Here is a 15661-nt window from a genome sequence, read left to right as displayed (position 1 = left end):
ATGATCCGAGGACAGGCTACTTGAATTCATATAATTATGGGAGTACAGTGTGATTGGCTGATTTAATTCAATTGTATTCCTAATCTCAGCGCTATTTGCCAGATTGATACAGAAGAATCAGGCGTCATTTCAATTTGTAAATCTGCTTTCCAGTTGCTATGTGTTTTTTTTTTTCTGGTGCATAGTTCCAGTGCTTTGTTTTAGTTCAGTGTAGAGATCTCAGTATCAATCCAGCCTTACATGGTTGAGATTGTATGGAATGTAAAGAACAATGAAGCGACACAAGCATTTGTTACGCGGATAAGAGCGCTTAATAAACATATAAGAAATGCAGCTCCCTTCATCAGGTTCTGTCATTTCCATTTCATGCTGCAGGCAGTCTGCGGATCAGGGCTGCATGCCTTCAGTTAGGAGGCAGGAGGAATATTGTGAGATGGACAGGGGAAAGCCTGAAGAAAATAACCATTTCAAATCTCTGTCCAACAAGCCCATTAAGACAGATGTTTCCCAGAAAAGTATGTGTATTCCCAAGAGGCACGTGCATCAATATGTTATTAATATTAATATTCTCTGCCCTTCACATCTGAATAACACCTTTATTAATTTTACAAGACACAGTACCACTGGAACACAAAGGTCAGGGCTAGATTATTATGTTTGCAACTGACATTAGGGTTAACATGAACCAAAATGACAAGCAAATCAATGTAAAGTTCTGAGGCAGATTTAATTACTTCTGGTTTTATTTTCTGGTTTTTCTTTTACGATGTGGAAATTTAACAGAACTTCAGCAGTAATTCCCCAAATACCTGACACGGATTTAAAATGCTTTTTAGAAAAGATATTAAAATGGCAAACATCAAACTTCTTCTTCAAGCACAGCAAAGTTATTAAGTTCATCATTCTTGGCCCAGTAGGCCTAATCCACTACGAGTAAAACCAAGACAGGTGTACCCTGGGTAACAAGGCAGCTGGCTGGCATGTTTGTCAGCTGGGCTAAGTAGTTACAGTCCTGCTTTTTTTTTATTGAACACAAAGAATAACGAATACATGCTGGTAACTTAGAGAACATTGTGTAGTCCAGCGTGGTGCATGCTGTCTCTGTACAAGCCTGCAGATTGCAGCTAATCAGAAAGAATGCTTTGTTATTGGCCCATGGCCCTTGGAAGCTGTGAAATCAACAAGGGATGTTTTACTCTTTTATAAACACAGAGAACTGCTGTGCACAACTGTATGAACTTTACATCCTGTGTGTAGTGCGGTCGCCATGGAGATATGACATCTCAGGTCACGTGCCACGCAGTACCAAAGCCATCTCAAGTCCCAGGTAAGTGGTGGTGGTGGTGGGGGGGGTGGGGGCATGCTAATAATACAGCTTTAGCTCTCCGTCCGCTGTGAATTGGTGGCTTTAGCTCTGGTCAAAGAGGAGAGGCTTCAGTTTGAAAATAAAAGTCTACAAAGGTCAACATTTTTAAAGAAGCAGAATTCTGTATTGATTTACCTATCCTCTTTTAAACAGTTGAGCGTTACAGTGCTTGTAGCTGTGTTCAGTGTCTTTGTACTGCATACGCAATCTGAGCTCAATTAAAACTCTGTGGGAAAACAATGGTAGTTTAACCATAGAAAGAGTTTGGAAAAACTTAAAAAACACATAGCGTGCAGAAATACTGTGGTAAACTTTTCTAAGGGTATCCCCAGGTTTCTGTTTGATACAAAAGCAATAACACTCGACAGGGTGCTGCAATATGTCCAGTATCCGCACGCCCAAAGGTGTTGTTCTACATGAGGTGAAGCCAAGTGCCGTTAAGCAGCACAGGCCTGCAGACTGTGGACCACCTTGGAGTGATTTACTGCGCTTAGAATATTGCATCCATCTCACCCTCCCCCGCCCCTCACAAAGCAAACTGGAGCTCAAGTGAACCAGCCAGTCACTCTGAAAGTTCCAAACTGTGCTGCCATGGTGACACATCTGCACAGGTTGGAACGCTTGTTAGCCAATCATGTAACCCCTCTATCCCTGTCATTTTAGAATGCAGCCAGAACTCAGTAATCTCCCCAGACCACACACTGGGGCAGGTCTTTTCACAGGACTTCGGGGTGAAGGGAATGTGAAAGCTCTGTGCTGACGTGTTGTTTAAACCGCTTACATTGACACCGAAGGGCACTCACAAGAACACTGTGATAGTCGTTAGCCAAGCCAAGGACAAAAGGTCTGCTAGAACAGAGAGAGACCATAATGGGAACCTCTTTCACCCAGGCCAATTAGAGTGAACTGTTCAGCTGACTGTCAGACCCCAGGCTTGTCTTTATGTCGGCATGTCTAATTAAACTGGAAATGCTTCACAGTGACCCTTTGACATGCTGTCTGCACACTATAATAACATTTCAGGGTTGTTTTACAAACCTCAAAGGAGCACATTTAACTTTAGTAAGCCCCAAATTAATAATGCAATTAAATTATTCCTTTTAATTCAGCTGTTTATTTTCATGATGGTAATATAATATATTAACGATATTACATGAGCTAAACTATTACTGTAATTTAAGCATTTACAGTAAAAATGTTCTTTTAGGGTGTCTTCATAATTAAAGTTGCTGATATAAAGTGTCGAATCCCCAAATACTATCAATACAATTAGGTCTCTTGCCATATGAATTCTATAAGAAGCATTGCTAGCACTTATGCGCCACCTACTGGATGGAGCAAGCATCAGCAAGATGCATAAGATCTGCAGTGAAGTGGGATTGCTTATGAGGGACGGGCAACCCTGGCTCTTCCACTCCTGGTCTTTGTTCCAACCGTGTTCTTAATTGTTGAATTCAGGGGTGTTCAAAGCTGGCCCTTCCACTCCTGGTCTTTGTTCCAACCCTGTTCTTAATTGTTGAATTCAGGGGTGTTCAAAGCTGGCTCTTCCACTCCTGGTCTTTGTTCCAACCCTGTTCTTAATTGTTGAATTCAGGGGTGTTCAAAGCTGGCTCTTCCACTCCTGGTTTTTGTTCCAACCCTGTTCTAAACTGTTTCATTGAACCAATGAAACCTCCATCCAGGCCCTGAAGTAGTTCATTATCTCATTGTACCTGTTAAACCAGGAGTGGAACGGCCCTCCAGGGCTGTGATTGGACACTCCTGGTTTAATTGAATCAATGAAACCTCCAGTCCGCTCCTAAAGCAGTTCATTATCTCATTATATCTATTAAACCAGGGGCAGAACGTTCAGTAATGGATGTACCTGAATCTTTACTGGATTATTAAGATGATCTGAAAGTGGATGATTATAACGCCTGGTAACTTTATGATAATCAGAGTTCACTTTTCCAGTGTGTTTACTCTTCCCTGACCCTCAGTGTAGTTCTGTTCTGGGCTTGTGCTTCATCTGTTATGTGCCTGAGAAAGGTTCTGTGCTGACCAGGGGAATAATGTGCAGTCCAGGTGTTTTGAGCAACAGAAGAGACTCTGAACAGAATTTTTAATAAACGTATCCTGGGGCATGGATTGTCAGATGATGTATGAATGCGTCAAAAGGCATTTTATTTACCATATTTACTGGTAGTTGACTTTCTATCTATAGCATCATCACACCTGCACCATGAATCATTCTGTTGCTATTGATATGAAAGCTTTGGCAGATACCCAAGGTTGGACTTTTTTCTTTTTCTCATGTTTTATAAGGACTAATTTTTCAGTCTTAGAATTGACTTTGAGTGTAGTAAGAGCTGTGGTGTTTTAATAAAGGTCTGAACTGATATTGTGGGCATGATTCCAGCTCTTACTGACTAATCTGTGCATACTGACTCCTAATGAGAGTTCATCTGTGCAGAAACAATGCTTGCCACTGTATAATACACGGTCTGTTCACTTAGTGCTTCCACACAAAACAGGCACTTCATGCAAATACCCATTTCTTGAATTTAATTCCCATTAATGTTTTTTTTTACTATTATTGTAATCCCACTGAATATATTTAATTGAAAATGCACACCATTCCTGCCCTGATAAATCAATAAAAGGAGTCAAATTAAAAATGCAGTCTATCTTCTATTTTTATTTATTTATTTATTTTTATTAAATCCACTTTTTTCATCCATAGCTCTGCATATGCAGGTATGAATATTATAATGCATTTTCTTGTAATGCCTGTAAATAGTGTAAGAGGTTAGCTCAGACCACTGCCCTGCATTTCTGAAGAATCAACTTCAAACTGAGACACTGCTCAGGTCGTAACTGGAATGCTGTCTCCGGCCTAGAAGAACATAGTCAAAGAAAGCAGAAGAGCGCCCTCTGGTGGCAAATGTAAGCTTTTTTTTTTTTTTTTAACTGTTACTTTTCTAACTGTAATCATAACATGTACTTTAGGTCTTTTTTTTGTTGAATGTCATCTTATTTTGATTTGCCAGCTCTCACTACAGAGCACGTGTGATCTCTATTCAGCAGCCTAAACAAAACTGCATGCCGATGCTCTGTATGTTTTTTAATTATTTACATTTACAATTATTGTGTGTAGGAGCACAAGATGTGAAGCGATTCAGCCAGTGGTGCCAAATTGTTGTGTACGGGGAAAGCTGATTTGTATATTGGGAGGTCTGTTTAAATGGCTCCAGGTTCTCAAGAAGTACATTTTAATTACTTTCACTATGGGTCTGATGCGCCAGCACAGCTACATATCACTAGGGCAGCACTAATACAAAGAGTGACCTGATTAAACCAGACTCCATAAAAATAACATTATTGAAAAGCAAGTTCAAGGTTGTTGTTTTTTTCCCCCCCAGAGGATTAAAATATTTTTTAACACCATAAAACTAGCAACATGTTAACAGCTCTTCAGTTCTTTCATCTTGCGACACAGCAGCTTCTGTTTTAACCATTCCAGTGACTCCATTTCTCTCTGAAATGCTTCCTTTCCATTCCCTTGCTTCAGGTCCTGAGGCTTTTTATCTTTTCACTGTGAATCGACACTGGACTGGATAATTGGCAATAGCATAATATGATCTCCTAGAAAGCCTGCATACAATCTGAAATAGGACCCTTTTTAAAGCTTTCTCTTCACAGAACTGTGTTTTATAGCAAGGCTACGGTACTGCAAAGGAAAGGCTCTCCAGAATTGTCAGGTCTCATTATCTTCATGCACTGCTGGGTTAAATCAGGGTGGTTTGTGTGCTTTCTCAACTAATTGCAGCTCCTCGGTAGCATCCAGATCACGCTCCTAATCACACACTTGAATACAGCATGATATTGCTTCAACTCATAAATGACACAGCTAAATTGGCTTATTATTTTATGAGAAAGCTGAGCTCCAGGTGTGCACTGAGCGAATGCAGACACCCTGCCTGTAATATTCCAGGCTCTTTGGCACATTCCTCAACACAAGCCACACATTTTTCAAAATTGAAAGCAGGGATGGAAACAAGACTCATTTTCACCCATTCCTCATTTTAATACAAGCTTGATTAGCCACAGTGTTTGCTGCTGGTGATGTTAACAGTCAACGCTCAGGGAGACGTTTGTGGGATTTGCCGCATCCTTCCTTTGCGGAATGACGCATTGATATGCATTTTACTTCAATAGTAAATGATAGAGGGGGGTTCCCCCCCCCCCCCCAAAATAACCATGACAAATTTCAAATGAACCCCTACGGACTGTGAATGACTTTGAAATGACTTCTCCCAACACTGAAGTACTATATCCACTAAAACAGCGTGAATCGTATCGATGTAATGTAATCCTTACTGGAATGCTTTCATCTTAATGACATGCATTGAACAACATTGTTTTATAACACAATATTGTGAAGGACATGCCAGTTACTTTGTGTTTCATTAATTACATTCTACTAGCTTACAGACACGAGATAAGGAACAGTGAGAAAACAAAAAAACATTTTAATCACTGAGGCATATTGGTTTCCAAGGTGACCAGAAACTTTGCCAAGAAATGGTTTTCTATTGTGGACCTGATAACTGTGAAGGAAAACACAGCAGCTGAGAGACACATCTTACCATCTTCAGCACCCCCTTTAAATATACTTAATTCCACTGGCAATCATCATTCATGCATCCTATTGGTTTCCACGTGCAGAGTAAGCATCAGCCCTTATCGTTACAGCAGTAAATTCAGAAGGAGAAAAGGAAACTCAGTCAAGCAGACATCTGAAAACCAAAGAGCATATGAAACGATTGTCTGCTGTTCTACAGACTCTATTGTATCATGCATCTCCCTGTGAAACTGCTGCGGTCTGCTGCGTTTAACACTAGCAACAATGCAACTGTGCTTAAGACCAATAGTGCTGCTTGTGTTAGCCAGTGAAAGCAGTGCATGTACTGGTGGATTAGTACTGATCAGGGTCTGGTCTAGTGTTATAGTTTCAGCTACTGGGCCTTTCGTGAATGATTACGTTAGTCTGAGAATTCTGCCAGCGTTCAGCTTGGATCACAGGCCGAGTCATCCAGGACACCAGCTCATACTTCACAGCTGATCACTTTCAGCAAAACTTTTTAACCAGTTACTTGCCATACAACTCAACGCTGTAGATGCATGAGGAGTTAGTTAGGTGACCATGCAACAGATCTTACAACATTATGATGTTGGACCACGCCCAGAGCAAGACGGGATGTTTGCTTTATATTTTTGTATCAGTTTTGATGATATTTCAGGATTTCCTCCTCCCCCCCCCCCACAATTTTAACCCTTTGCTGTCCAATATATTTCGTGTTGAGAAAATAGGCATGGGAACATACCCAGGGCAGAATTTGAAAGTCACGGCACTGCTGCATTCCACTAGCCCAGCAGGATGGGATCAAGGGTCCATCGCTGTTGGCACTACAGGAATACTGAACAAAGCAAATACCATGATTTTTTTAATGGAAATTTCAGACCGGCTATGAAGCTCAACATAGAAAATTGAGCTTTATCATCACTGTGGGTAGGAACAAAATAAATAAAAAATACCATCTAAAAAGGCTATATCTGCACAGTTACATTTAGACTTAACTTTTGCAGATAACAAAATTAGGAGTGAGTTATCATAACCATATAGTTAAAGAGAACATTTAAAACAGGTGGAGGGCAGTTAAAAATGCTCCAAAAAATGACAAAAGTAGTCCGTCCTCAAACGAGGACGATGGCACGTAATGGGTACAAGAAACGACACTATAGATAGACAGAAACATCCTTTAAGATAATGATAAAGACAACAAACCAGAAAGAGTCAGACAGCGCACGTTTAAAACTGTATTTGAAGAGAGTAAAATGAAAACGTTTTCACTTCACCTCAGTTACAATAAACTCAATTCATATTCAGGGTAACAAGAAATCATTGGCCCCATTTCAGGTTTAAGTAAGACAGGAGGTCTAACTAATGCATCCTTCTTAAAATAAAATAAAAAAACACATGCTTAATCTTTAAATACTGTTGAAAACCACACAACACTACAAATACTGCATAGTGTTTACTGCGTTTGTCGATGTTGGCTTGCTGATAAATTGGAAAGGCTGTTGTATCTCAGGGACATGCAATACACAGCCTCTGCATACAGATATCTGGAAGCACACAGACCCTGCAGAACACAAACAAGCTTTGGCTTCCCGAGGTAAACCTCTCGAATCAAAGGCTGTTGGTGCCTGGAAGGAGCTTCAAGCTGGTGGTTTCTGGCGTTGGCACAAAATCTACTTTCATTACAAAGGCACAGTTCAGTGGTTTCAGCTCATATGGGGGAGCAAATAGCTATAGGGTAGCTCAGAGGCCAGAGATTAACTGGATACACATTTATTTTCTTTGATTTGTAGCTCAAAACTTTTAAAGTATTCTAAAAAAAGACACTACATTTTAGCAATACAAAAACGAGAAAATAATCAAATCAGCTTATTTACTATCTTATCAAATGGAACAATTGGGGTGTCATGCTACGAACTGTGACTCTTTAGGTGCAAAGTAACTATATAGAACGAACAGGAAAACGGTGGACTGACCCAAAAACAACAAAGAGACAAAACCGGCTTCATTTACTAAGATTTATTATAGTCATGCTTTTCGGTCAGAAAATCAGACAGCTCCAATTTCTCATATAAATACACAAAACCACAAAGACATTAATTGTCAGTTGACCACCTCACCAAAAAACATACATTGGCACATTAACCTGAGCCAGTTGTGTAATATTGTGGCCATAAACATGTGGATTACTGTGGGACACAGCTGCAATCAGTATTCAGTGTAGACTGCCTCTGAACAAATTAAAGTGATCATTTTTCTAAACATAATTAGTGACCCCCGCCTTCAGTGGATTTCAAAACGGTTTGGAATGCATTTGATTACACCCTCCTCCACCCCAAACAGAAAACTAACACACACCTTGTCACATCAGTGGTGGTTTTTGTGCCGCTTAAAATGAGGCATTGTTCTACATTTTCACATACATAGGCTGCATCTAAAAAATATATATCTGTATATACCATCAAACCGTGCAGAAAGATCTTTACACAAAAAACTCATAACAATAATTAACTAATTGTTTTTTTGGGGGAAAAAAGTCCCCTACGACTCAAAGGTACCAAAGCACTGAAAATAAAATTACAAGACATTATATACAGTATGGGTTTGCCCAAAGAACTATTCAGAGGATATTTAAATTGAAATACTGATCCAAACAGTTGTTATACGTGACTGCAGCTGATGCATAGTTCACACACCCTAGTCTCTGTAAGTCACCTTGAATAAAGGCGTCTGCTAAATAAACAATAATAATAATAATAATAATAATAATAATAAACAAGCAAGTGAGGGGTTGTGTGTTCAAATCCAAGAGCTCAATGCAATGATCTGATTAAACCAAGGAGATGAAAAAGTGTCCCTGTGCCACTTCACATACAGTATTCCTGAACAGAAAAAGCATGAAAACCCATTTGTAAGCAGACACTGAATAATTGGTTTAAAAGCTTGGAAAACAATTTAGCAAGGTAAACCATTTACATGAAAATAAAATGGATTTACAAGCTAAAGAAAACCTGGACTTCAGTTTTTAGCCTGTTGCTGTTACTTTAGTTAATTATTTGTCCCCGCCACCTCCCCCCCCCCCAAAAAAAGTCATCCATGTACTAACGTGAGGCCGTGATGCAGAGCCCTTTTCCACATGTAATAGGTGGAGCGTGGCGTGAGGGGGAAATAGGACCTGAACTCCTTGAATGTGGGGAAGGATTTTTCTTCAAAGCGTTGCTGCAGGAAGAGCTTAGCCTTGGCCTTAAAGTTTGCAAGGGCTACAACATCCATGACAAAGACCTGGTCATCCATACTCTTATCAGAAACTGTGTACGCCGAGATCGTTGCATTGTAGGGACTGAAGGGCCTCTTGTCCAAATGTTCGTTACTCTGCTCAAACGACGGCACAAGCTCACTCTCCAGCGTGGTTTGCTCGCTGAGAACCGGGCGAGTAGAAACTGAAGATTTGGACCAGTCTGCATCCCAGTTAAAGGCTTTCTCCGCTTCCTTAACCGCAACGGTTTTCTTCCAAAACCAAAAGGAGGACGAAGAAATCGTAGGGTACTTGACTTTGAAATGGGAGAAGGCCAGTCCCCACTTCTGAACCCACCTCTTGGCCTCTTCTCTGAGCTTTTTCCGTCTCTCAAAAGAGGAGTAGAAACTTTTTTTATGCCTTTCACCACGGGTCACCTTAGCAAAACGCACAAGGGCTTCCATTTTTACTGGACACTGTGCCTCTGCAAGAGGGCTTCTCTCTGCGTCCAAGCTATCCTCACTGATGCCAAAGGCGTCTTTAAAACCGGGGTTGGCCATTATGGCTTCTCTCCTCCAGTTGTAGTAGGTTGACCTAGAAATCCCAGGAAAACTTTTTTTAAAGTTCCTGTATGGAAGTAGGGCGTTTGTTGCAATACAGTTCTGCAAGCACTTTTTGGCTTCCTGCATGAAAGCAAAGTTCTGGGCTCGATCACCAACCAGCCTCTCATTGTTGGGGCTGATCGGGACGTTGGCGACTGGTACGCTCCCGTAATAATTCTGAAGATGTCTTTCTGGAGGCGACCAACCTTCCTGCTCCAAAACATCTCCATTGCCTCCTACTTCCTGCTTCTTTGTGATCATGAAGGTATCACCACCACTGCCTGCCTGGAGCAGCTCATGCTTCCAAGCATAGTAAGTTGACCTGGAGATTTCAGGAAAGAATTCCTTAAACTGATTAAGAGGCAACAGCTTGCCCTCTGCAAAGCACATCTGGAGGAAGTGCTTGGCCTCGTACCTCGCTGCGGCTTTCTTTCTGTGCTCCTGGGTCTGCCTCTTCCACCGATAGAAAGTACTCTTTGTGATGTTGTACCGGTCTTTGAGGCTGGAGTACGAGAGCTGGGGATCCTGGTTCAAGAGTTCCAAAGTCTTTAAAGGGAGGGCATGATGTTCATCATCGGGGCTCCCCATCTGAGCATCCTTGGTTCGCATGACCGGCACAAAGTGCTGAGGTTTGAAGACAGACTCAGACTCCAGTTCACCTGACCACATGATATGGAGCGTCATCAGTTCAGAGCCCTGCGGCCACGTCCTCGGGCGAATGAGTCGATTGAAGTACGGGCGGATCTTCAGGTTGCGCATGGGGTAAATGGAGTAGATGTTGCACTGAATGACAGACGCGAGGGCGTAGACGTGCCACATATTGGCAAACGTTCCAGGGAAGCAAGTGGCTTTCACGTCAGCATCAAAGATAGCCTCCAACACCGCCATGGACAAGTTCATCTGCTCTGCCGACTCCTCTGTACACAGGGAAAACCTGGCTGCCTGCAGCATGACTTTGGAGTCGATCATCCCGTGGAGGTAGTACCGCTTGCGAAGCAGCAACTCCACCACCGTCCTGACTTGAAGCTCCAAGCTCAGGCTAGTGTTCCCAACAAGGAGCATGCTGGCGGCATCGAACAGAAGATTTCCATCTCCTTTGCAAGCCAGCGGGACCATGTGGGCAGGAGCGTCTTGTGGGTAAAGGCATCTAGCTGTTGAGTCGATGTCTGCACCTGCTGGATGGCCTTCATTACAGGTGCCAGGCAGGAGAAAACTGGACAGGGCATGTTCCACCACCAGGGCAGCCCTGACCAGCCTTCCCAAACCAACGCATTCTGTAGCATCCTGCAGCTCCCTCAGCACAGACTGCACAACCTCACGCCTTTGAATCATCTCTGCAAAAACAAAAACAGTACAAATGTAATATCACGTTAGAATGGAAGTGGGTGATATATGTAATTAAGTTCGTTTATGCAAATCACTCAGAAACTGTGCTGGAATTCGATTGTGCATTTGATAGTAAAAAGTCTCACCAATGACTGAAGCAAGCTCCTTGTGTAAAAGAAAATTAATCAGATTCTAGCTTACCATTACAAAATGGTTTCACAAAGGAACAAACACTTTGGTGCATTATTTTATAAACAGAGGGGCAAACTACCTTAATAATATAAAGCCGCCTTTAAAAATGACCAACATGAGTTAAATCTCTACAAGTATTATCGGTAGCTGTTTGGATCGACTGTAACTATATTTCCACACATTCAAAAGACTTTGTATCGAGTATATTAAACTTGTGCCATTTGAAAGCTGCACTAAACTAACCCTAAAACAGAAACGTGTTTGTTTAATTGGATAATCGCATCAACGGTATACATAAAATTAATAAACATACTTTTCTGCAATGGCACACCTAAACGGAGATGGCTGAACAATGCGAATATTCAACACAAATATTACGTGAGCCCAGTTTTGAAGACACAGATCTTAACTAAAAAGGATGCTCAAATTCAATGCCACAAGCTTGTATTTTCTTTCATTTTTTATTCATGTACAGTTCTTTTTCTCCTCGTATATTGTAATACTAATCTGTTTAGTAGAGTTGCACTCTAGTACTTTTTACGGTTGTTTGAAAGGTAATAAATGTAATTCTGTAAACGACACAATACTGATCCACGTTGCCTGTGTTTCCGCTATATTTACAACTTAGCTTTTTGTTTTAGCTTTCTACAAAACTAAAAGAAGGTTTCAATATAATAAGATATAAAAGTTAATTATTATTATTATCATTATTATTATTCAAATTCCAGCCTAGTATTACATTTAAATCATTTCTGATATGTATAATTAAAAAAATGAAAAAAGTCGTTTTCGACACACAGGCCTAATAAATATATTTTTCATTAAAAAGAAATGTCATTGGTTTAGATTGGGGTGGTATGGATTGGGATGGGACGGCATCCTCGTACGCGTTCAGCGTGCATCTGCGTCTGCGTCTTCCTGTGTTCAGAAAGGTTTCTTTACCCGTCCCCATGGGAGATCGCCAAGCAGGAATGGGTTAAAGAAATATACATACATTTCTCAAAAACACACTAAAAACAATATTCTCCATTTCTAATACTGGAGAGTCGCCAACGTGGTTTGCAAAAACATACTTGAAGTTAAAACGTACCTGCACTGGTGTGAAAGAACCCCTTTCGTAGGCGTCCACTTTGAATTCTTTTCGCAATGCGCGGTTCGAAATAGTTTTACTGGGAAAGAAAACTCATTGCAAACCCATTCTGCAGGAGCGCGTTTTCCAACCTGATGTGTGTACGAACGATACCACCTTGAAATGAAGTGGGTGAAATCTTGAATTGCGGGTTTGAAATGGTACCTCCCTCAAGGGAAATTGTCAATCAACGGTTTATTTTTGACCATCTGATTTAAAAAAGGGGGGGGGGAGGGAATCCTTAATCAAGCCGCGGGTCAATTTCAATGTGACTTGATAATAGCCATTGTCTCGTATGCTTTGTAAACACTGCCAGGTCTCAAAGCCGCTTCTCACCTTGTGTGTTGTTCTACCTGGACTGGTAAATCCACTGTGACCGGTCTGATGCGCATCGCTTTGAAGGTTTTGTTTTTGTAAGCACTGAACTGAGTTTACACAAAACCCGCAGATTTATCGATTCTGTTACACATTTTTAGATTTGGTTTAGGAATTGTTAAATGAGCAGATTAGCTGCGCGCACCTGTAGTGCATACGATTTAGTTAATTGTTTAATTATATAGAGCCACGCGGTAATAACTACAAACTACAGGCATAAAACGATTCCCGTTTAACCCACCTCTTAAATTACGCAAAACCGACTCAAACATCCTGATAGTGGTGGGGCTATTCCAAACCCAAGCCTTCCTGCACCCAGTATATTCATTTGTCGACTTTCTATTTTATTGAATTACAGTTTTTAATAAAACTAGCCTTATCGAGTAATCACGTATTTTTAATTGTTTTGTTTTGTTTAATATGTCGTAATCGTATTTAGGCACGTTTGAAATCTTCAGAAATTCGATCTGATTATTATTATTATTATTATTATCTGTCAATCAAAATAAACGCCAAAGCGATTACTGACACGTTAGGCTAACTAACTAGGCACAGCCAGGTAGTTTGCGTTCCTTTAAAAGCACGCCATTGTTGTCGTATTTTTCTATCTGTGTGTTTTTACAGGTCCTGAACCACCTTTCAAGAGATCAGCAGAATGCCTGGGACGACCAATCCCCCAATCAGGCTGTGATTTACAATCGAATTCTGAAGGCGTATATACTTTGCACAGCCTACAAGGCTGCATTGTGTTGCAACAACCCTACACGAATGCACCCTAGTAAAATCAAAGCACAGTGTAATAAAGCACAGTGAAAGCATGGTAAAGCATAGGGAGGCATTGTAAAAAAAATAGTGAGGTGCGGTAAAGCATATTAATAAACATGGCAAACCAGGGTAACCTATGGGAAATGCATAGTTACTGTATAATTATGGGAAAACTGTAAACAAAAAGCAGTGCTAACCTTTTATAAAGGAAAACAAATAGTTTGTTTTTATTATCATTCTTGTATTAGGGGAATAAACTATATTCTCTGTTAGGACAACTTTTAGCATCAGTTTCATTCTTTTGCAGAGTATTTTCTGTCGATATTTTTATACTCTTCCCTAAAATTGCTCAAAAACGGTGCCTTTTATTGTAAAATGTTACTGAATTTACATACGAGTTAGAAAGTCAGGTTTATACCGGCACAGCAGCCTAATAATTCAATTACCTTAGCACACAGATACCATCTCTTAACAAAATCTTACATTGCTTTGTATGGCCCATGGGAACAGCCCAGCAATTCTGTTAGAGCTGTGGAGAATGCAGCTCTAGCTTCAATAGAAATGTCCTGACTGGCCCGTTTGTTTGCCAGGGGGATCTTGAGTCCAGCAGGGTCTGAGAGCAGCACTGTGTTCTTTAAAGATATCAAACAGCTCTTTATCAGTTCATCAAGCTCTTTGTGAGGCGCTCTGCTGGACTCTAGGGGAGGCACACACAGATCACATCAAAGAGCAGAAAGCACCAGCAGCCCAGCACATCTGATCCAGAGTGGAGCACCTGAGTGGAGGGGCTTTCTACTGAACTTACAGGAACTAATGGAGACAAGTGCTGCATTGCATAGAGGACAGCTTTAATGGCAGGTCATGGTCACAGATAACACACCAGCACTAAAACACAGTCATGTGAAGGGTTAGACACTTTTATATGCAATTAAACCACAACTGACTGCACCTTGCTTTCCAACTGCATCCAACACCTCCATTTAGGTAAGAGTGGACTATACCGATTTTAGCCTTGCATTTAGACTGCTGTGATTATTTGTCTGAACTAAAACTCATGAACCTTTCCATGGGTTACTAATAACAGGCATTCCAAGCAAGTATGTTTGAGTTTTCTCTGAATTATCTGTGTTTGTTTGTCTTCTTCGGGTGGTCCTGTGTCGTTCATGCTTTAGTGTGAAATGCAATAAACACATTACAGACTTCAGACTGGAAGTTAAGTAGATTACCCCAAGGCTGTCAGGCATGCCTCTCACTGGTGCTTTGCTTTGCCTATAATTCTGCAGCAATCATCTTTATTATGAATCCACCACACATTTAGCTCCTGCTGCTGTGAAATGAACAAACAGGAACAGTGAAAACGCATGGGTTGTTTGTCAGCAGTAACAGGTGTGGATTTAGTGTCCAGACAAGCAGGGGATTGATACAGTGTGAGAAGCAGCATGTTATATTATTATTCTGATGTGTGTTGCGTCCTCTTTAGCGGAGGGGGGTACAGGACGCCTGGCACTGTTGTCTTGAAGGGTAACGTTTTCAACACCTCTCTGTGTGTCTTCTGCTCAAACAGAGTTCATAATCAAAGTGTTTCTTCTGATCCTGACCCAGCCTCCCACCCCCTGCCACCTGGACCCCTTTGCAGGCTGTCAGGTCCAGCCTGGTGTTTTGTTCACAGCTGGACTCGAAGACAAGCTGGTGCCGAGCTGCTGCCTTCCACTTTACGTGAAGGACGTCACAGAGCAGACTTCAATGTAATGCTAATGACCAGCACTACAGTGAATGCAGTGCAATGCTATTACAGGACAAATGTCATTTATAGTACTGTACACAAGTTTGCTTAACAAAAAAAAAAGAGATTGTTGTTTTAGATATGCATGTTGATTACATTTCCAAAAGTTTATGAACTGAACTGGGATGGGGCTGCCCTCATAAAAGCTTACCACTGGAAAGTTGCATAGTAAATGGGAGATAGTGAAATTTAAGAAGGGAACTATGAAAAAGACCTAGGAGTTTATGTTGACTCAGAAATGTCTTCATCTAGACAATGTGGGGAAGC

General features: G+C 41.0%; 1 protein-coding gene across 2 annotated transcripts; it reads right to left on the bottom strand.

Annotated features, from left to right (window-relative positions):
- Positions 1–7991: 7991 nt before the first annotated feature.
- LOC117411010 (vertnin-like) lies at positions 7992–12938 on the bottom strand. 2 transcript variants are annotated; one of them, XM_058991993.1, is made up of 2 exons: positions 12808–12938; positions 7992–11158 (listed from the first exon to the last, which is right to left on the bottom strand). In XM_058991993.1, the coding sequence occupies exon 2, from the start codon at positions 11154–11156 to the stop codon at positions 9078–9080; it is 2079 nt and encodes a 692-aa protein (XP_058847976.1). In that variant the 5' UTR covers positions 11157–11158; positions 12808–12938; the 3' UTR covers positions 7992–9077. The 2 variants fall into 2 exon arrangements, with proteins under 2 accessions (XP_058847976.1, XP_033873939.3); XM_034018048.3 differs by lacking the exon at positions 12808–12938 and adding an exon at positions 12433–12801.
- Between the last annotated feature and the right edge of the window lie 2723 nt (positions 12939–15661).

Source organism: Acipenser ruthenus, chromosome 18 (genome assembly GCF_902713425.1).
Source record: "Acipenser ruthenus chromosome 18, fAciRut3.2 maternal haplotype, whole genome shotgun sequence".
NCBI classification, from domain to species: domain Eukaryota; kingdom Metazoa; phylum Chordata; class Actinopteri; order Acipenseriformes; family Acipenseridae; genus Acipenser; species Acipenser ruthenus.
Note: the sequence above shows the minus strand (reverse complement) of the source record. Positions and strands in the feature narration are given on the sequence as shown.